Here is a 22,986-nt window from a genome sequence, read left to right as displayed (position 1 = left end):
GACACACAGAGAGAGAAAGAGAAAGGCAGAGACACAGGCAGAGGGAGAAGCAGGCTCCAAGCAGGGAGCCTGATGCGGGACTCGATCCCAGGACTCCAAGACCATGCCCTGGGCCAAAGGCAGGTGCTAAACCGAGCCACCCAGGGATCTCCAAATTAAATCTTTTAGAGGAGAAGTAAAGGAGATTTATATTCAAAAAAAGTTAATAAAATTTAAATTCTTAATATTTCTCCCTTCTTTCAGGCCCTCAAATTCTACTTCCTCAGAAATAGTTTATATATTTTCACATCCTTTGAAAGAGTTGGCATCCTTTTACATCCTTTTCTTTCTAAAACTAGCATATAAAATATGTGTGAGTTGTTTTGCTATTTTATAAAACTGGTTTCAACTATATACATTCTTGAGCAATTTGTTTTTATTTATTTTAGAATGTACTGTGGATGTATATTCATGCTAATCTTATACTTTGTGCATACTGTAGCATGCTGTGAATGTGCCATAATTTATTTATTCCCCTGTGGAAGGACAGTTAGATTATTTATAGAGTTTTGCCGCCACAAACTATAACTGAAATATCTTGCCATTTCTAATAAAATAAACAACCTTGTACATACCTACATAAGTATAGGTGTTCTCATTTCTTTGTGATAATTTACCAGACATAAGATTGCTGGGTCAGAGGATCAGTATATTTTTATTATAGTAAATATTTCCGATTACTTTTTTTGAAGATGGCTGAAAAAATATTTCACTAGTCTGAGATTGCCTTTGCTATATAGCATTATCATATAATATCTTTAAAAAATTATTTTAATAAAAACAACAAAAAATATGCTTTGGAAAGTAAAGTAGTAATATAGGCTTTGGAGTCACTTTTAACTCTTTTAGATGTTCTTTTTGGTACACAAGTTTACATATCCAAACATACAAGTAACTTACACAGTTCCCTTTTACTTTTTAAATTTGAAGCATCATCTCTTGACCTCCTTCTAAGACTTTGTGGCTTCATACCTCAGGTCCATCTCATCCCCACAGTGCAATCATGCAAGTATTTGAAATGTTGAATATATACTCTACATCGATATTATGACTATATTCATTAGCATTTTTCACAATAGATCTATTGGTATCCAAATATTAATTTGTTTCTAGAACTAATGGTTGTCTTATTTTTCTCTTTGCTTTGTTTTCTGTGTACCCCTCACTAATGTTTCACCAAATGTTGCCTTCAAGCATTCAATACTCAGTATGCTCAAATACATCAAATAATTCTAACTTTGATCTTATTTTATTTATATTTTATTTCACTACAAAAAATTAGAGACCTCTCTTCTGCAGCCCTTTGTCTTCTTGCTCTAATCTTGGCTTCTTGGTTTCTAGCCTTTTTCTCAACAGTCTTTTGAGACCATCCTTCACTACCATTCTGGGGATTCTCTTTTCCTCCTTCTTGTGGAGGACCACCTGTTCCCGAATCCCAAATCTTTCCACTTTTGGGTTTATTTATTCCTTTTGGTGGAGTCTCTGGACTATAAGCTTTCTGAAAAAGAATAATTACAAGATAAATGTTTGAATCCTTACAAGAAACTTGATTGGTTCCTCAATTGGGTATAAAATTCTAAGTTAGAAGTAATTTTCAGTTGGAGTTTTGAAGGAATTTCTCTTGTGTCTTTAGGGGCAAGTGTAGCTATTGAGAAGTCTGATGAGAACTTGATTGCTGTGTTTGTCTCTGGAAGCTTGTAAGATCTTTTCTTTATTACCACTGTTGTAAAATTCTATGATAATATGCCTTGAATTGTTCTGGACATTTAATGGATCCTTCCAATCTGAAAAACAAAATTTTATATCCTTATTACTTTGACATTTGACCTCCTTGATTGATGCTTGAATGTTGAAATGTTATGAAATGTCCACCTTTTTGAGCATCTCTCTCCTCTGGGACCAGACTTCAGCATTCTCTACTTTACTAAATGCAGCCACCACTCCTCAATTTATACTGCATCTTCCAAAAAAGATTTGCTGTTTATTGCCTTATAACATCTTCTCTTCTTGTTCAACTAATTATTTGACCAAAAAAAATTTTCTTTAATACAGTTTTAGGAAGCATTTAAGGGAAGTGATCATAGATGTGTTCAGTCTTCTGGTTTATCAGAAGACAGCAAAATGTCTTAAAAATATTTACTAATTGCTGCTGAAGGAGTTAGTAATTATTTTTAAGCTGTTAATACGTGATATAAAATATAGTTTACTTTTGTGTTTTTTTCTAAGTTATAGAAATTATTAGTTTTAAATCAGTATCTGAGTTTTCTTTTTTTCTATAAACACACTTCCCTTTACTAGTTCAGTTAAAACATTTCTTAAAACCCAGTTTGTAACTTCCTTCTGTTTACTCATAAGAATACTATTTCCAAGACAAACATTTTTATTCTGTACATTGATCTTGATACAGTCTCTCACATAATGATGAGTAGTAAATTTTTTATCATTATGTAGCATGCTTATGAAGTAATCATTTTTTTTAAAACATAGTGCCAAGGTCAGTAGATCATCCTAAGTGGAACTGGCGAATTAAACCAGAAAGCCGTGATTTTGATGAATTGAACCACATCCTTCAAGAGAGCAAGAAGCTGGGAAAAGCCCTTGAGAATCTTTCTCGAAGTAAGTTCATTTACTTGATTGTAATTGAAATTCCTAACCAATATTAAAGTAGAAACATTTATAACTATTGCCAGTAACCCATTTCCAGCATCCTCACTATAATTACGGGAGAGATGGTGAGTGTGTGTGAGATTGGAAATGAGGATTGACCTTGCATTTTACACAAGGTTCCTAGGAAGACTGATATATAGAGTAGAGGAGCTGTGGACACTGCCCCCACCCCACCCTGTCTCTTGCCCTTACTATTGGATTCCAGTCTTTCGGCAAGGTCTCTTTTACCCAGGTCAGCTACACATATATAATGGTATCTTGCTCATTCTTTTTTGAACCTCATTGCTTTGTGTCATCCTAAATAGTAAACATGCCTATTGCCTCCATGATTTTTTCATGTTTCTAAACTTTTAAAAATTCTTTATTTAAATTCAGTTTAGTTAACATATCATGTATTTTTAGTTTCAGGGATAGAGTTCAGTGATTCATCAGTTGCATTTAACACGCAGTGCTCATTACATGCTGTGCCCTCCTTAATGCCTATTACCTAGTAACCCCATCCCCCAACCCATCTCCCCTCTAGCATCCCTTGGTTTGTTTCCTAGGCTAAGAGTCTCTTATAGTTTTTCTTTGTCTCTCTATCAGATAAGTCATTTGCAGATATCTTCTCCCATTCTATAGGTTGCCTTTTAGTTTTGTTGATTATTTCCTTCACTGTGTAGAAGCTTTTCATTTTAATGTAGTCCCAATATTTATTTTTGCTTTTATTTCCCTTGCAGCAGGGGACCTATCTAGAAAAAAGTTGCTATATCCGATGTCACAGAAGTTACTGCCTGTGCTCTCTTCTAGGATTTTTATTGTTTCAGGTTTCATATTTAGGTCTTAATCCATTTTGAGTTTATTTTTGTGTACAGTGTATGAAAGTAGTCCAGTTTCATTCTTTTGCATGTAGTTGTCCAGTTTTCCCAATACCATTTATTGAAGAGACATTTTCCCATTGCAAAGGATCTTACAATTTTTCCATTAGTAGAAATTCTCTGGTTGGGATTCAAGAAGACCCTAATTTTGGCTAGATTTACTTTTGGAAGAAATAATGATAAAGCGAGTTTAGCTTATTACTATATTATGTTCACAAAATAAGTCTTATTCTATTAAATGTCAACGGCTTATATTAATATGTATAAATCTTACCCCTTTGGTCAGAGCTTGTGGCTCTTTATAGCCTCTCAATTTATCTAAAAACATGAATTAAAAGAGGAATGATTGAAGAATATGCCCAGTTATTACATAGATCGTCAAATAGAGGATGTCAACTTTTGTTCTTTAAAGTGTGATAACTGACTTACAGAAACTTGTTATATCATTGTTAATTGGTTAAAAAAAAATTCACGTGTCCTTAACACTTTGTAATAAGGGAGTTTAAAGGGTGCCTGGGTGGCTCAGTTGGTTAAGTGTCTGTGTTTGGCTCAGGTCATGATCTCAGGGTCCTAGGATTGAACCCCACATTGGGCTCCATGCTTAGCAAGGAGCCTGCTTCTCCCTCTGCCCCTCCCCCTGCTCATGCTTTCTCTCTCTCTCTCAAATAAATAAATAAAATCTTTAAAAAAAAATAAGGGAGTTTGATTGCCTTTTGCTTATATATTTGCCAACATGTGTAGCAGAAATATCAAGGTTCAAGCTATGGTCTGTCCCAAGAAAACCTAGGTATGGCTTTCTAGGTGGGACCTAGCAACTGATTACCATGATCAGAAGTTAGTGGAAGGTTCATTTAATTCTTGAAGGAAGTCTGGAGAAACAAAAATGGCCAGAGAGCAGTCCTTGGTTGGGAGAGTAGAAGAAGTGCAAATATGGGACATTATTCTTGGGACAAAGTCAGGGCCAAGAAAGCTGTCAGGTGAGCCAGTAACTTGGCCAGAAATAAGGTGTAACGTTCAGTTCTATATATATGATGGAGAGTTGCTTTTGGCTTCCCATGATGGCTTTAAGTGGACTCTTTGTGGCAATAGTGCTGGGGTTTATGTGCGGGTAAGGGAGTAGGTCTTTATATAGGGAAGGATTGCTCTTTTCTACCTTTAAAGGTTTTTTTAGTCTTTTTTGGTATAAAATGCTGCCTTCATGGAATGACTTGAGTTTCTGTGATTTTTGCTATCTGAGGTTTAATACTTTTCATCGTAGGCCCAACATGTGACTAACTGCCAAGTTATCAATTTGCCTGAGATGGCCAGTGTAAATTAGTAAAAATGCAGCTTTACCATTTACAGATGTTCATGTAGCAGTCTAGCTGCCCATTGTTTACCTGTGTAATCACAAACTCAGTTCTTCTATCGCCCTGAAGCAGGATGTCATTAATTCTTGATATAATAATTTTATAATAGCTTCAAGTTGGTAACTCTCTCTAATCTAACCTCTCATCTCTAATCTCTATTATGCTTCATTTTATTTACTAGGAAGACATAGGCAATGGACTTTTTCTTCAAGGTATGGTCAAGGGAATCTTCAGTGTCTTATTATTGTGGACCTTTCTCTCCAGTGCCATAGCTATTGACAGGAAAGTTTGAAAGTTTTTAGTGATCTCTTAATTTTTATACTTTCTGATAGAATTTTCTCTGGCAAGGTTGGACTTTGCTTTATCTTAGTTGTGCTGTCCAAAAGATGTGACATATTTTAGAAGTATTTGTTATTTACCTGAGATTGACAGCAAAAAAATCATTTATAGCCTCCAAAATGATAGAATTATCTCAGCTCTATAGCTGTCAGCTTATCCAGACTTAAATTCTCTCTCTCTCAACAGGAGTCAAATAATAACAAGAAAGACTAGATATTCTTTCTAGTTCACAAACAGGATTTTTGTTTCAGTAATAACTGTACTGTACTTTTCCCTGGCTTTTTGCAAACCTTTCAGTGTAATGCTTTATTATATTAAGTTAGTCGAGCTGTAACACATGCTATGCTATGATTCTCTTAAAAGGTACATGTGCTAGAAAAATTTGCAGTGGCTTATAATGTGGCAAAGTCATGTTGTGATAGGCATGGTGGATTTTTGGTACCTGGATCCCTCCCTTTGCAGCACTTCTGAACATTTGATTTGATTTGATTTGATTTGATTTGATTTGATTTTGATTTATTTATTCATGACAGACACAGAGAGACAGGCAGAGACATAGACAGAGGGACTCCATCCCAGAACCCCAGGATCACGACCTGAACCAATGGCGGACGCTCAACCATTGAACCACTGAGGCACCCCTCTGAATATTCTTTAAACAGGACTTTCTCCTTGCAGGAGCCTGGATTCCTGCCCTTTCCAAGTGTTTGTTTCCACTGACTTTAAAGTAGTAAGAGAAACTGTTTTTTGAATAGGGAAGTTATGAAGATACAAGACCTTCACATCCCCACATAATGTATCTCTTCTGGTGGCTTTGATAGAAGGGCCTGAGGGCAGCATCTTTCTCAGTGCATTATATTCAGGCCCATCATCTTATTTCTGGTGATGTTAACCTCAGTCAGTTGGTTAAGGTGGTGTCTGTCAGGTTTCACCACCGTAAAGTTAATACTTTGCTTTTTTGTAGCTAATAAATATCTTAGGAGAGATAGATTGAAAATATCATGTTTCTTTTACATACTTTTACCCAGTAATTTCAGCATCCATTGGTAAATCTTGCCTACAACAATTATTACTGGGGTTTTCTAAAAAATAGTTTCTGTTTTTCTCATTCATTGTAATTCTTAAATTCATTGTACAATTCATTGTAATTCTTCTTTAATGGAAAGAAGGAAAAATTGACTTATAACCACCCCCAAAATAACAGGGCCTACTCACCTTTGCTTGTCACTGATCATATTTCTCTAATACTTAGATATGTATGGGAACACGAATGTGGATATATGTGGCTATATGTATATGTAGATATGGATGTGAATGTGAATATAGATATAAGCATTCATCTTTGAATATTGATATAAAGAGAATAAAATACATATCCCCAAATGAATTCACACTGATTATTCTTGGCTTTGAATATGCTAAATTTGGCAGATTAAATTTACTTAATAGCTTTTTCAAGAAACCACAATCTAAAAGGGACAGATTTGTTGAGAGGTCTTGCTATTTCTCTTCTACCTACATTTTCATATGCCTACTCTCTACCTGGGTCAAAGACACATTGTAAAACCTAGCAAAGTATCTCTAAGGATTTGTGTTTCAGAAGTATGAGGTAGCATTATTAGTCATTATTGCTTTGGAATGGACTAGTGTCCATCAGAATAAATAATTTTTCCCTAGAATGCCTTGTGGGAATAAATACATGTTTATATATAAATAATTAATAATTTTAGGAAACTTTTCTGGAGAATGAAAGAAAAAATAGTGCACTTGTATTAACATTTATTATGTTATTCTGAATTCTTCTCTGTTGGATAACATCTCATTTAACTATACTTTAGTCACACACTTACATATACACACTGATATACACATTGTGTCTGAGTTTATAATTAGACTGTAAATTCAGTCATTGTTAGGAACACATTTTTTATAAAGTGACAGTTTTTAAATATTATGTATACTCTATGCTGTCTTAGTTATGTCCTTTTTTGAGACCATAATGTATATTATGTAAAATAGATGCAGGCGCTGCCATGGGAAATATCATTGATCCACTTACTGCCACTCACTTGCTTCCAGTTTTGAGTATACCATTTGGCCTCCTTCCTCACATTTCCTCTTCATTAAAATGAAGTAATTTGTCCCAGATTGCCATCAAGAATCACTTCAGTTTTCACAATTTCATTTAATAATCTATAATTTATATTCCAAAGTTACAGTGTATTCATGGCTTATAGATTGTGGTTCAACCTGCTTTCTTTCTTCTTTTTTTTATGATTTTATTTATTTATTTGAAAGAGAAAGAAGAGCACATGAGCAGGGGCGAGGGAAAGAGGGAGAGAGAGAAGTAGACTCCCTACTCAGCAGGCAGCCCTTCGTGGAGCTCATCCTAGGACCCTGAGATCATGACCTGAGTTGAAGGCAGATGCTTAACTAACTGAGCCACCCAGGCGTCCAACCTTTTGCATTCTTTCTAGCTCTTTGTTATCCTCACTCTGTTCCTGCATTGTGACCTGCATTGTGACCTTCAGTATATTGGAGTATCTCTGGTGTATCTTCCCTTCATTGTTTTTCATCCTTTTATCTCACTTCTGATTTCCTTCTTCTGTGAGCCAGCTTTACTAATAGTCTCATTCCCTATTGTTTCCTTCCTTCTGTCATGTCTCAGTGTGAAATTCACATCTTCGAATAAGTGCTGCCAACCTTCAGCTTTTCTTCCCCAGTAAGGCTGAGAGCTCCAGGGAAAAATGGCTCAGCCCTGTTGGATACTACCCTACAGATTCTTGGTTTTCAACACTGTTACTTACCTTGGTCACTCCCTCCTTTCTGTATTCTTACTGCAACCATCAAAAACCCACACAATAACCTATACACCCCTATTTATTCTCTGCCTCATGTTTTAGCAATTAACTTGTTTCTGACTTTATAGAAAAACTTAATTGTAGAATGTGTAGAAGATGTTCCCTTTTATCCATCTGCATACATAAGTGCATCCACATCTTTCCTCTCCTTCTCCTTCCATTATCAACACTGAAGGTGTTTCTCACATTTAAAACCAAGCTTTCCACCCATGATCTTGACCCTTGTCTAGTTCTCTGAGATATGATTCCATTAATTACTTTGTCTTTTCTGTACATGGAAATCTTTCTAATTCCAGTCCCACTAATATTAGTTTGTTTTTTCTTCAAAAATTTTATTTATTTATTCATGAGAGACACACAGAAAGAAACAGAGACATAGGCAGAGGGAGAAGCAGGCTCCCTGCAGGGAGCCTGATGCGGGACTTGATCCCAGAACCCTGGGATCACGACCTGAGCCAAAGGCAGACGCTCAACTACTGAGTCACCCAGGTGCCCCCATACTAATATTAATTTTGTGACTTTAAGAAAATGTTGTAACCTCTCTGTGTTTCAGTTACCTTTTCTCAAAATTGCAATAGTAATGCTACCTATTTCTTAGAGTTTATGAGAAAATGAAATCATGTGTTTAAAGTGCTTCATGTGGTGCCTAGTATATAATAATTGCTAATTAAATGTTAGATATTTTATTTCCATTACTGTGTAACAAACTACCACAAACTTGTGGCTTTAAAAATACGAATTTACTATCTTACAGTTTCTGTGACTCAGGTATACAGGTGCGAGTTAGTGGAATGCTTTACTGTGGTTCTAGGCCAGCTGAAATTTAGGTTCTGGTTCATGCTATGATCTTATCTGAGGCTCCAGGATCTCTTCCCATGTTCATTGCGATTATTGGCCAAATGTAGTCCTTGTAGCACTAAGACCCTGTTTTCTCATTAGCTTTTGGCTAGGGTTTGCTCTTAGAAACTAGAAGCCATTGTCCGCCTCTTGCCTTGTGATCTTCTTGTAATGGTAGTTCCCTACTACTTTATTGAGTCCACTGGGAAGCATCTCTCTGAAGCTTGACCTTCTTTTGAAAGTCTCACCTGCCTAGGACAGGACCATCAGGATATCTTTCTGATTTACTCAGTGAACCGGTTAGTCAGGAGAGGGATATCCTTTCATATCCGATCGTGCAGACTCAAAGAGAAAGGATTAAACAGGTGTGTACCTTGGGGGCCATCTTAGAATTCTGTCTACTACATATATTATTAGTATTACTACTGTTTATCCCTAATAGCCTGTAACATGTTCCAGCTATGCACAGCCCAACAGAAATGTAATGTGAGCCATTTGTGTGATTTTATATTTTCAAACAGGCACATTACAAAAAGGCAACAAGAATCCTATGAGATTAATTTTCATAAAATATTTAGCGTTGTCCTCTATATCCAAGTTTAACTTGTATTCCATATAAAAATTATTACTAGGATTTTTTTTCATACTGAGTCTTCAAAATCAAGTACGAATTTTAATTTACATCACATCTCAATTTGAACTAGACACATTTGAAATGTTCAATAGCCACATGATGAATGGCTACCATATTGAATACCACAGCTCTCATTAATGTTAAAAACAAACATACCTAAAAACCCCTCTCTTGAGTTTGAGTTACCTCATGGCAGTATCAGAATTCCTTCTTCTTTCAAAAAAATTTTCAAAAGAAATAATGAACACTCCTTATTTCCACTTGCTCATCTTCCTTTCTCCCTTCAATATAGCTGTGCGATTACACCTGTCATTCTATTGAAACCTTTCTCATTGTGGTCAGCAATTGAATCCACATTGTCAAACTAGATGAACACTTTTCCAATACTCATCTTACAAAATTGCCCTGGTAGTTTTAACACCACTGATTATTCTGTCTGTCTTCAGACTCTCATCTTCTGCTTTCTGGGACCTTGCTCTTAATATTTGATCCTCTAGGATGTCCTTCACACCGTTTCTTGTAGGTTTCATTCTGGTGCTCTTCCTTCTTCCTGGTCACTTTAAATGTTGTTCCCACATGTTATCCTTTGTTCTTTCAAATGGTCTCTGCTTTCATTGTCATTGTCCCTCATAGTTTTAACTGTCACCCCTGAAAAGCTAACTCAGATGAATATATTTTCCATACAGACTGTTTACAGTTTATACAAAATGTTTGGAGCGTATCTGCACTTGGATATCCCACTGTCATGCAAAACTCAGTATCTAAGTAGATCATACATCTTTCTTCAAATGTGACCCTTTTCCTGCATACTTTTCTTCAGGTGATGGCACCATTGTTTACCAGTTCATCCCAACTGGACCCTTATAGACTCCTTTCTCTTCCTTGCTGTTCATAACTAATTAATTACCAAATTTTGTTCATTTTTCCCTCAGTCTTGGGTTTGATTCTCTTCACCCCTGTTAGTACTCCCTAGGTCACACTTTTTTTGAAAGAAAAAGGAGTTCCTCCAGTCTCTCACTGCGTTCATTGTGATAAGTCTAAAGTGGAAATCTGACACCCACTTCTTTCAGATATTCAGTGTTTCCTTAAAACCTCATAGAAAGTGTTACATGATCTGACCCTTAATCCTGTCTCCGTATCATCTCTCATGACTAGCCACTTATGCACCAGTAACACAGGAGCATTTTCATACTTACTGAGGTTCTTCTGTTTCCCGTATTTGCTTATGCTGTACCCTGAGATCTCACCCTCACTTCTCTCAAGTGCTTCCATTCCCACCAAGTTACTCCTATTCCTCCCTTTAGCTTCAGTTCAAATACCACTTCTTCCAAAATCCAAAATGATCTACTGTTGCTGTCCTTCTCTGGACTGGATTTGGTGTCCTCTTTTTATGCTTCTGTATTTTTCTCTGAACATACTTACTTGCTATTATCTGCTTTTCACTAATCTCATTCATGGTTCCAGAGCCACTCTGCCCTGGACTTCTCCAGCATGTAGCACATAACGCAGCTGTGATTTGCTCAGTGGGTGCTACCTGTGATTCCATTTCTTCCTGGTCCCTCTCCTCTGAGACATCTCCCTAACTCTTTCTTCACTGCAGATCTACTTCCTACTTCTCTTAAGTGTGGGCCTTTGATATCAGGTTACATGGGTTTGGTATTTGTAGATTTTATTTGTTTGCTGAGCTCTTTGGCTTTGACTGTGGCTTATCTATTGAGGGAGTTATGCTGAAAAATAAATAGTTAAGTGAGTAGGTAAATAACAAACAAACTAAAAGCAAGGGTACAGCAGTTCCATATTATATGACATTGGTCAACAGAATGTTTTCCTTAGCAGAGTTCTGATTCCAGGGTAGCAGGGCTTCCAGCATTTTCCAAGCCTAAGGCTTTTGCAGCTTTTGGCAGTTTTCTCTGAAATGAGGCAGCAATAGGATGAGTATCTTTAGTCCATCCAGATATCGGTCTACAGATTGCAGCCTGGGAGAAACTCTGGCTGGAACTTTTCCAAGGAAAAGAGCCCAGCTGTTGAGAGGACAGAAGACAGATATTTATGCTTCGTGACTGGTAATAGCAATCTGGACTCAGCCAAGAAAAAAATAACAAATGGCTTTTTTAGTTCGTCAATCATGAACATACCGAGAAAGTCTTGTCTGACAAACAGCCTGAGGAGTTAGAGGATGACAGCCTGTGAGTGAAAATGGAAGCAGATAATGCAGAGTTCTTTGTCCATTCATTGCCACATAGATTTATCTAGTCTTCATACATTATAAGATGGTTAACACATGCACCCAAACCTCAAGTCATATTTTAATAGGAACAATAAGTGTGAAAAGCAGAATTTCAAAGTCTTGTATAAGGTGCCTTTGGAGGGCCTGTGGGAGTGTAGAAGAGCCTTCAACAAGGAGATTTACAGTCAACCTGATGGAAACTTTATTGAATGGAGTCTAGAAGGATGAAAAGGTAAAGCTAAGGTAAAAGGAGAATGAAGATGTATCATGGGGAGAGGGAGGTGCCTGGCAGAGAGAGAAGCATGTGTGTAAGAGGAAAATTTTATATTGTTGATGCATAAAGGATGAAGTGATAAAGGAAGGCTATGAAGAAGAAAGTCTAGGTGGCCGGGGAGCGGGGAGGGGGGGAGTAGCTTCTACTTCTGTGCTATAGAGATCTTGTAATTAGGTCATCATCCCATGCTTTTGAGTAATCACTCTGGCACAGTGATTATAGTCCTTGCCTTAAGCAAAAATGAGATGAAGAGAGACTGAAAAAGCTATGGGATAGAAAAAAGAGAATGGGCTTAAGAAAATATAGATTGTTGTATGACTAAGAGTCCTTGGTTCATATGAGGGAAGGGTGCACATAAAGAGAAAAATATGTATTTGTTTTATTTTTGTTTATAATTAAGGTGAGTGGGTGCTCTCTCTACCTCAAATAAGAATTCAAAAGGGTTTGGGGGTGAAAGTGGAGTTTTGTTTCGCACTCTAGTTTCAGATACTGCTGGCACATCCCAGTGGTATGGATAGCTCTTTTCTGGTTCCAGCAGTCAAGTACATACATATCAAAGTCACCTATTTGGAAAAATTGGGTTGGGGATATAGATTCGGGAATCTTCAGCACATAGAGAAAGACAACACACACACACACACACACACACACACACACCATCAGCATTTGAGACACAGGTAGACAAATGATCCAGCTGAGGAGACTGAAAAGGGTGGGATGAAAACTAAGATAGAATTTTCATAAAAATCAAAGAGGGAAAATATTTCAGAAAATATTCCTGAGTTGTCTGAATTGGCAGATAAGTTTGTAAGAAACAGATGGAAATCTATTCCACTGTGAGTACAGCTATCTCCAAGCCCTACTTCCATTGTTTACTGCTGTGGGATTTGTAATAGTGAAAAGTTGGAAATTAAGTATCTCTTATTAGAGAAATGGATAAAGAAATCATGGTACATTCACACAATGGTACACTGTAGAGCCATTAAAAATGATATAGAAAATACTAATATGAAAATATAGTTAAGATAATGCTTTAAGTAAAAAGCAGGTAATGAAAGTGTATATATTTAATTTTAATTTTATCTTGTATATATGCCTATATAGACATACAGTATTTATATGCATGCCCATACATGTGCACAAAATTATTTGAAAGAATTCACAACCAGCTGTTATTATTTGTCTGTGAATGGAAACTTGTTTTCCTTTCTCCTCTTATTATATATATATATTTTTTGTTGGTAAACAGGTACTGGCTTGATAAAGTGAAATAAAATAGGCATCTTTTTTTAAAAGATTTTATTTTTTATTTATTAGACAGCAAGAGAGCACAAGCAGGGAGAGTGATAGGCACAGAGAGAGACAGAAGCAGACTCTCCACTAAGTAGAGAGCCCCATAGGGCTCAATTCCAGGACCCCAGATTATGACCTGAGCTGAAAGCAGATGCTTAACCAACTGAGCCACCGAGGTGTCCTAGAATAGTTATCTTTTTGTAGTAGGAAAGATTCCATCTGATTACATCTCAGGATGTGTATACAGAATAGTTTCAAGAAGATCATGAAAGCAGATGCTAGTAGATAGGAGATGGAAGAGTGAATGGACAGTAAGGAAGAGAGATAAGGAGTATAAGCACTTTGAAAAGTTTTGATGAGAATAGGAAAGGCATGAAAGAGAACACAATTAGTGGGGGAAGGTAAAGGATGTTGGAATTCTGAGTCATTTTGGTTTGGTTTTCTTTTAGTTTTGCGCATATGTGCGCATACATATGTACATATATGTGAGTGTGAGAGAGAGACAGGAGAGGAGATTACAGAGAATACATAGGCATTTGTGTACATATGTAATGGGTTTTAGGTGATCAGAGGAAACCAAAAGAAAGAACTAGCAAAGTCAGAATAGAGGAGGAAGGTAATAGATGGAGCAAACACCAGAGAAGGTAGATGCGGATGGAGTCAGGAAATAGTTGTGGAGTTTGCTCTTTCTGCGAGAAAGAACATGTCAACCTCTGAGATTAGAGAAAACAGTATAAATGGCTTGTTTCAGGGAGGATAAATCAGAACATCTAGCGAGTTTCAATGGATAGTTTCAAAATTTTCAGAATATTACTAGTTGAAGTTCTTTAATAGTGAGCACATCCTTTACATCGAAGAGATGGGTAGGGGCCTGATGAAAATCCTTAGGTTTGGAAGTGTCCATCAGAGACTGAAAGAGCCAATAAGTAAAGTATAAAAATTGTTACGGGGTTCTAGAACAAGATTCTGCAAACTCTGACCAGGGAGCCAAATCTAGCCTGTGGTCTGTCTTTGTGGCCCAGAAGCTAAGCGTGTTTCTTAAATTTTTAAAGGTTGTTTAAAAAAAGAAGAAGAAATATATGGATATAACATAGACCATATGTGACTTGAAAATCCTAAAGTATGTACTATTTAGCTCCTTACAGAAAATTTTTCCAACTTTTTTCCTTGGTAACCAAATTGAAGATAGAATCCCTCATTTTGTGGCAGGAATCCTCTTTGCTGTGAAGGCAGTCACCAATCTATCTAAAAAATATTTTAATTGGCAAATGGTCAGGGCTAAGTCTGAAGTATCAGTAATGTTCATTTTGTTGATATGTGTGATACTTCCATAGGTATTTGCTTTAACACTCTGCATTATACTCAGTAGTGTTCTGGGACACTAACTCTAAAAATAATCCTTAATTTGTAGCATTTGCCAATTTCCATTGTATAAATACTCCCAACATGGCTAATTTCAGGCTACCAATGTGACAGTACTGAAGGAGGATTTGAGAAGAAATGTGCAGAATAGGTTGTCACAAGCCAGTTTGGGCCAGTTTGGGATTTTTTCCATAGGAAAACAAATTATGGAGAAATAACTAGTTCCATTTCATACCATATGAATTTTCTGACCTACTCTCATGAAATTAATTACACTGACTAAGCTGTAAAAACTTTTGAAAAGCTTCTAATTCCATTTCTTGTAGCTACAACTGAATTTGAACCCTAGGGCTAAGCTGATACATGGGAAGATGCACATCTTGGTGAATCAGATAGCTCTTGTTTTCTTGATGGAGCACAACTCAAATTTGGGAATGTGAGAACTGTATTTTGGCATAAATTTCTGATACCGTTGAGGCCTCTTTGGAGATTGGAATAAATGGAAATGCCCATAAGCTGAAGGACACAAATGGAATCCATCCAGATAGGCTTACGCTACAGCAGAATCATGAAGCCACCTCTGACATGCATGACTTGCCTCTTTATCTAGAAGAGAAGCTTAGTTTCTGAAGGCACTAATATTCCCCAGTTTCTTAGAGGCAGCTTACTTCCATAAGTTGGACACCATTGCTACCCTAAGCCAAGCCTCTTTGGCTACTCTGATAGGGCAACGTTTCCTTTAAGGTTTCAGTTTGACTTTCAGGAAGACGAAGTATGCCAGTATGCATCAAGAGTCCCACAAGTTAAACTCTGAGCCTTCTTTCCTTACCATATTGTAGCAACCCACTATATTTCTTCTGGCATCTTTTCCAAGGTATTTTATTTTCTGTTCCTCCCTTCTTCTCACCTTCTATAAACTTAAAAAAATATAACCTTATCATATAAGGTATTATGGCTCTTAAGAGTTAATGAAATGGCCAAAAATTGTAAAAATCTCCTCTGGGGAAATAGCCGTGAATGCTCTGCTAGGCACTAGGAGAAAAATCCTGGCTCCTCAGTATGAATAGTTCTCATTAGGGCTTCATGCTTCTGTAAAGGAGCATTTCTTTAACATTCTTTCAACTGCTTTTAATCAGTTTAAGCTTTTTTTTTTTTTTGAAAAAAAAAAAAGATTTTCTCTATTTATTTAAGAGAAAGAGAGCACAAGCACAAGTTGGAGAGGCAGAGGGAGAAGCAGACTCCCCACTGAGTGGGGAGCTCAACTTGGCATGATCCCAGGACCTTGGGATCATGACCTGAGCTGAGGGCAGATGCTTAACTAACTGACTCACTCAGGTGCCCCAGCCAATTTAAGCTTTGATTAAAAATGAAATAATAAAAAGTGAAAAATATCCTAGGTAATTTGATATAAATACTACAGAACTGAAAGAATTATATATATATATATATATATATATATATATATATATATATATATATAGAGAGAGAGAGAGAGAGAGAGAGAGAGAGAGAGAGAGAGATTTAGATAATTTAGATAATTTCTTAGGCAAAATCATCAGAATACATAAATGTTAGAAAAATATAATAATAGGTATTTGAGCAAAATATGTAAGACCAAGCACCTGGAACAATTAGAAATTCCTTTCCCAAGTGAAGTTTCCTTTTAGTTAGTTTGAAATGTATTCTGGGACCTGTCACTTCACTTCATCGTACTTTTTTTTTAATTTTTTAAAAATTTTTATTTATTTATGATAGTCACACACACACACACACACACACACACACACACACAGAGGCAGAGACATAGGCAGAGGGAGAAGCAGGCTCCATCCACCAGGAGCCCGATGTGGGATTCTCCAGGATCGCGCCCTGGGCCAAAGGCAGGTGCCAAACCGCTGCGCCACCCAGGGATCCCCCACTTCATCGTACTTTAATATCTCTTCATAACAACCTTCTCTTTGTCTCCAGTTTCCACTGGCAGATATTTTTGTCTTGCAGAAAAGCTCTTGATACATGCTAAAGTGAAGAGTAATGGACAGTGAATAGAAGATGCAAGGAGCTAGCTCATAAGTGATAAACAAGCACTGCGTACCATGTATTCTGACCATTCAAAAGCCTTTTGACTTACTTGCTAGCTCTTGGCTACATTCTACATGGGTGAAGCATTACCATTATTATGAATAGATTATTCATAAGTAATATGAGGGGTAAAAAATTTAAGGATCAACTGATAGCTTTCTCACAATTGAATGAGAAAACTCATTGCAGGGCCAAGGGCATTCATGCAGAAAGTTGAAAAAAATCAAGAGTGTTTCAAAAATCCCAGTCAGTTGAATCATGGATTATTTAATTCTAAAAATCTAAGTTTTATGACTATGGATGAGAGAGTTTTGTTTTATATATCTTTTCTCTTTCTCTCTTTTTTTTTCTCTTTTTTTAAAAAAATAGATTAAGTCTTTTAAATATTTATTTTTAAAATAATATATTCAATTTTAATATTGAACTCATTGGAAAGGAACACTTTTTTCATAGTATAATAAATGTAAATACAAGCATTTAAAATGTATATTTGCCTTCTATAAACTAGAGTAATGTATTTTAAATCTTCTGTAGACTGTGACACAAACCACTTGATACTCTAAAATTCCTACATTAGCTTGAAATCAGAGTCATTCTAAGTGACATTCATATTTGTATATATATTTAAACCCAAACATTCACAAATGTGTGACTTATATCAGGCCTTTAGAAATGTTTATAATTGCGCAGAGCTTTGGGTTCCCTCATCTGTCTACGGATGCTCCCACACTCTGTATCTGAGTTCACCATACACACCAGCTGCAATGCTGCTCCTTTATGAAGTCTTTCTCCTTGAATTGTTTGAAGACGCTGTCTTGAGATGCCCGGGTGGCTCAGCGGTTGAGCGTCTGCCCTAGGCTCAGGGCATGATCCTGGAGTCCCATGATCGAGTCTTGCATTGGGTTCTCTGCATGGAGCCTGCTTCTCCTCCCTCTTCCTGTATCTCTGCCTTTCTCTCTGTGTCTCTCATGAATAAATAAAGTCTTTTAAAAAAAAGAAGAAGCTGTCTTTATAATAAAGCAAGTCCCTGAATAATTGTTAAGTTAGGTTTCCCCAAATCCCAATAGTGGTATGGTAGCTAGATTCTCTTTTAGAATAGTGACACATAAAAATTCTCAGTCATCAATAACTTTTACCAAAAAAGAATTTCATAGAGTATTGTGATGAATAATGTGTCTCAAATACACCTGTTTTAGTTTTATCTACAAGGGGAGTTGTCGTGCCATTTACCAAGATGAAGTAGGGCATCTTTTTCTACTTTGTGTATATTTGATTTATTAGGTCAGTGGAGAGCAAAAATAATATATAGCAGCCCACAAAGTACAAACATTCTGTACAGACATTCTGTACCTGATCAGGTTAGGGGATTTTTTTACTCAGACTTATTTTCTTGCTACGGTTTTCAGGTTCTTTTTTCTAATCCAGCCCATTCTTTCTTGGGCTTTATTTATAGCCTGCTGAACTTGGCTTCAATCTGTTTTTATTTCCTCTGTATTTCCTTTGACTTCAAACCTTAGAACTTTCCTTGTCTCTTGGCCTATCCCACACTGGGGTTTGACACCAGCTTCCCTTTACTCTATGCCCCAAACCTGAGGGTTAACTGAGCCTGCTTCAGTGCCTGGCCACAGTACATGCCACCATAGGCACATCATTGTTCAAAAAAAGGAGAAGTAAGGCTTTGGGAGGATTTTGTCTTTAACCTGACGTATCCAGACTGAAATGCCCACAGGGATTCAGCAACTAGCTCAGAAAGAAGGTCTATGCTGGTGATAAAGATTCGCTGTTCATCACCGCATAGAGAAATAAAAATGTCATTGGTATGAATTAGAGTATCATGAGAGTGTATTAGTGAAAAGAAAAGACAGCTCAGCAAAGAACCCTAGACATTTCAGGGAAGGACTCCCTGCCCCCAAAGAAGAGGATTCCCGTGAAGAAGACAAAGAGAATGAAAGGGAGCACAACATTTCAAGGAGGAGGAATGAGGTTAAAAGAGCGTCACCACAGATAAATAAATTAAGGACTAAAACTTTTCACTTTGCTAACGTAGACCAATTTTAGAGGAGTAGTAAAGACAGAAACTCGACTGATATACAGTGAGAAATGTATAGATGGTTTGAAGGTGAACTTGTGAGGAGGAATCATTTATCCATAGGCTCAAAAAGCTGTCAACCGAAGAGAATATGGGGCAAATTCTTTAAGCTCTATCATATGTGTTTTCATCTGTAGAACAAGGGAATTAAAATAAATGATCTCCAGCCACTATTCTGCTATAATATTCTATCCCTCTAGGAGTCTAAATCAGTTCTTAAGAAGGAACAAAATTATAACATGCTAAGCCTTATTTGATTGTCATTATAACATAATGACAACATCTTTACACTTGTCTTTGAATATTTGTTCTTCATTTAACAATCTACCAGCAGTATGGTACTTGTTTTGTTTCTGTTGCACATTTACATTGTTTCAGCAGTTCATGCTGTTATAGTTGGCTTAACTTCCTTATTTGTGTTGTTAGTAGAAAGGATGTACCACATTATTTTGAAGCACTAATAAAAGGCAAAAGCAAAATGGAAAACATACTAGTTTTACAAATAGAACTTTTGTTTTTGTTTCTGACATTGTATTATTAAAGACTTTTTCTAAAACTTTTTTATACATCTCTTTTGAATCCCAGGTATTGCACTTTCAGATGAACTTGATAAGGTAAGTTGAAAAGAAAATGTAGAATTGACATTTTAATTCATTGTCTAAATGAAAGACTTTCTGATACACAGAGTGTTCGAATCTGATTGATTTGGTGCTAACTTCTTAAAACTTTCAGTTATATGCTTTGATTTTTTTTATGAAAGCTATTGCATGAAATATATATATATATATATATATATATATATATATATATATCACCTACTCTCTGGAGTCAAGAGTTTTAGAATTTGGTTAGAGAAAACGGAATCACTGTAATCACTGAATCACTGTACAAAAAAAGAGGAAAACTAATAATATTATGTAAAGTATTTTTTTCTATATATGATGATGAAGATGATGTTATGGAAGACACTTATACTTTTCTATAGCTATCCTTTGGAAACCTAAGTCAGTAAGTTTTTGTATTGTTTTGTTTTTAATTTTCAAGATGCAAAGAGAATATGATGGTTACTTCACCAGGGTGATAGTTGTGAAGTGGTGAAAAGTGATAGAATTAGGAATATATTTTAACAGTAGTGTCAGTAGAACTTGTTAAATGTATCCAATTTGGGAAGTTGTAGAAGTCAGTCAATGATGATTCCTAGGTTTGGGAGATGAGCAGCTAGGTAAACTATAGTGCCATTTATCAAAATTGGAAAAACTGGAGTGAAAGCAGAAAGCAAAAAACTGGTAGATTACAGTAACATTAAATGTTGTCTTTTGGCTTGCTTATTTTGAGTTGTCTTTTAAGCATATTTATATGAGCAGTTACTCATGAGAATTTAGTTGTACGCTTAGGAGTCATTGAGATAGAAGTTCTCGGTATTGATTGATTGATTGATTGTCTCAAGGACGCCTTTATACTCCTATGACAGAGGCTTTGGTTTGTGTAGATTATATCTTCTATATTTACCATGTAAGAAATTAAGACTTCTAAAAACTGTATACGTTTTTCACCTAAAAAATAGCAGTGATAAAACCATTGTATTATAGATAACATGTTTTTTTTTATGAAAATACTTTATTTGCCAAAACAAGGTATTTGTGAGAACATTACATTATTTACATTTCTAAGAGTCTATTTAATGTCTGGCTTAATTGGAAACTTCTGAATTTTTGAAACTACTTCTGTACTTAATGTGTTATTTCACCCCCTGCTAAAAATCTGACATCAGATATGTAGTTGGAAAAGGGCAAAGCACCTTGAAATAGCCATTAATATTGTGAATGTTGACGCAAATATCTCTCTAAACAGAAGACATATTACAATTGGCTTAGTAGCTAGATACATAGAAAGAAAATGATAGAAAGTATTGTACAAGAAAAAATGGGATTCTATAAATCATTACATTTTAAAATAATAAACTATAATGTAATAATTGTATTATTTCTACAAAAACAAGAAGGTTAGTATTCTTCTATTCCAAATAGGATTATACCTTTTGAATTTTGTACCATAAAAATACATTTCTGTTTTAGGTAAAATTTATCAATATACTTTTAAGCATAAAATAAGCCATCATAAACTTAAAAATTAATTTATATTGGTACAAAATGTGCAAAACTAGATCTTGACTAGATCTTGGCTACAAACAATAGCAACTAGAACAAGTGGCAGATGTAGTCTTTTGGCTTTGTCCTGCTTTTCTAGTCTTCGTCCTCTGTGTGTCCATCATTGTCTTTTCCCCAGCTGGCCTCCTTCTTACACCATGACCTTCCTTACAACTTGCAGAAATTTCATAATTGCTGCTCCTGTATTTATATTTTGTGTTCACTTTATGTACAAAGGCCTCATCATCTCTATTTCTAGGTTCAGTTGCTCCTTCCAATATATTCTGCAAAGCCCTGACTGCCCTAATCATAAATTAGCTTGTGTGATTCTACTTGGCCCTATTCTTTCTTTCTTCTGGGTGCTAACTAGCAATGGGGTTAGTGTCTACACCATCTTGGTGAGCTAAAGAACATACTAATTGTTCTTTGAACTGAAAATAGATTTTACCCTCACCCTCAGTGGATGCCATGATACTTGGTTAGTATCATCCTCAGGACACATCCTTACCCCAAAACCCTCTTTCTTCCAAGTACTTGCTGAGAGGAGTTTCTCTTTAATTAAACTGCAGACATTGCTAATTTTCATTTACTTACCTGACATTCCTATTTTTGAAGACTTCATGGAAATTGCTGAAATTATTGCACATTTATTATTTTTAATTTTTATTGAGAAGATGTCAACAATTGTCATAAATAAACTTTTATTTAAAAAATAGTTATGACAGTGCAAAGAAATTTTTCCCATTCCCATATTAAATTTTTAAAGAGTACCAGATAATAACACAGGCTGCCAGAGCCATAGCCACTATTCTTTGCCTTCCTGGAAAGCAGTCTTGGTGGAGGAGAGAGTTGGCCTTATGGCGCTCTCTGCTGACCATAAGCTCACAGTCCTGCATTTTTCTTGGTAAGAAAATGTGAATCTCAGACATATCCAAAAAAAACAACAACTAAACAATGATTTACAACTTGTGTTACCTGACACCTATGTCTTTAATGTAATAATAAAAATCAATTAAGTTTTTTTCCTTTTAATCTTCCATTAACAATTTTGGGGGTTTGCTGAAGATCATTTTTCTTATCCTCTATAAAGTACTAATTATTTACTATCCTATTCCAATTATATTCAAATCTTTTTTTTTTTAATTTTTATTTATTTATGATAGTCACACAGAGAGAGAGAGAGAGAGAGAGAGAGAGAGAGAGAGAGAGAGGCAGAGACACAGGCAGAGGGAGAAGCAGGCTCCATGCACCGGGAGCCCGACGTGGGATTCGATCCAGGGTCTCCCGGATCGCGCCCTGGGCCAAAGGCAGGCGCCAAACCGCTGCACCACCCAGGGATCCCTCCAATTATATTCAATTGTAATTTATTTGAAATAATTTTTTCCTTGTGGTTTTTAAAGTTAGTTTGTGAATCCTGATAAAGGTAGTAAGAATGATTAATTTTACTTAAAATGGAAACAAAATAAAACAGAGGCTAATGTTAGTTTTAAGACTTTTATTTTTAGTTGTGGGAATTCTCTTTCTTATTCATTGCCCTTCCTCTCTCCTTAGCCACTGTATTGGTTTTCTTTTGCTGCTGTAACAAATTAAAATAATGCCAACTTATTGTCTTAGGGTTTTATACTTTAGAAGTTCAACATGACTCTCCCTGGACTTAAATCAAGGTATTATAGGGTTGCATTCCTTCCTAAAGTTCTAGGGGAAATCTCTTTCCTTGCCTTGTCTAGCTCTTAGAGGCTGCCCTATTTCTCGGTGCATGGCCTTTTTTCTATATCTTCAAAACCAGCAGTATCTCCTCTCTCGCTACCTGTGGCCAGGAAAAGCTTTCCACTTTGTATGGCATCATGTGATTAGGTTGGGGCCACCTGGCTAATCTGTATAATTGAATCTTAACATTTTTAACCTTAATCATGCTAAGTCCTTTTTGTCATT

At 36.1% G+C, this 22,986-nt stretch overlaps 1 protein-coding gene across 1 annotated transcript in view; it reads left to right on the top strand.

Annotated features, from left to right (window-relative positions):
- C28H8orf34 (chromosome 28 C8orf34 homolog) overlaps positions 1-22,986 on the top strand; it is a 382,999-nt gene that overhangs the window by 92,766 nt on the left and 267,247 nt on the right. Inside the window, 2 exon segments of the mRNA XM_072803810.1 lie at positions 2,527-2,655; positions 19,493-19,521. Coding sequence (XP_072659911.1) covers positions 2,527-2,655; positions 19,493-19,521 — 158 coding nt within the window.

This window comes from Canis lupus, chromosome 28 (assembly GCF_048164855.1).
Source record: "Canis lupus baileyi chromosome 28, mCanLup2.hap1, whole genome shotgun sequence".
Classification (NCBI taxonomy): domain Eukaryota; kingdom Metazoa; phylum Chordata; class Mammalia; order Carnivora; family Canidae; genus Canis; species Canis lupus.
This window is presented reverse-complemented; position numbering and strand designations above follow the sequence as displayed.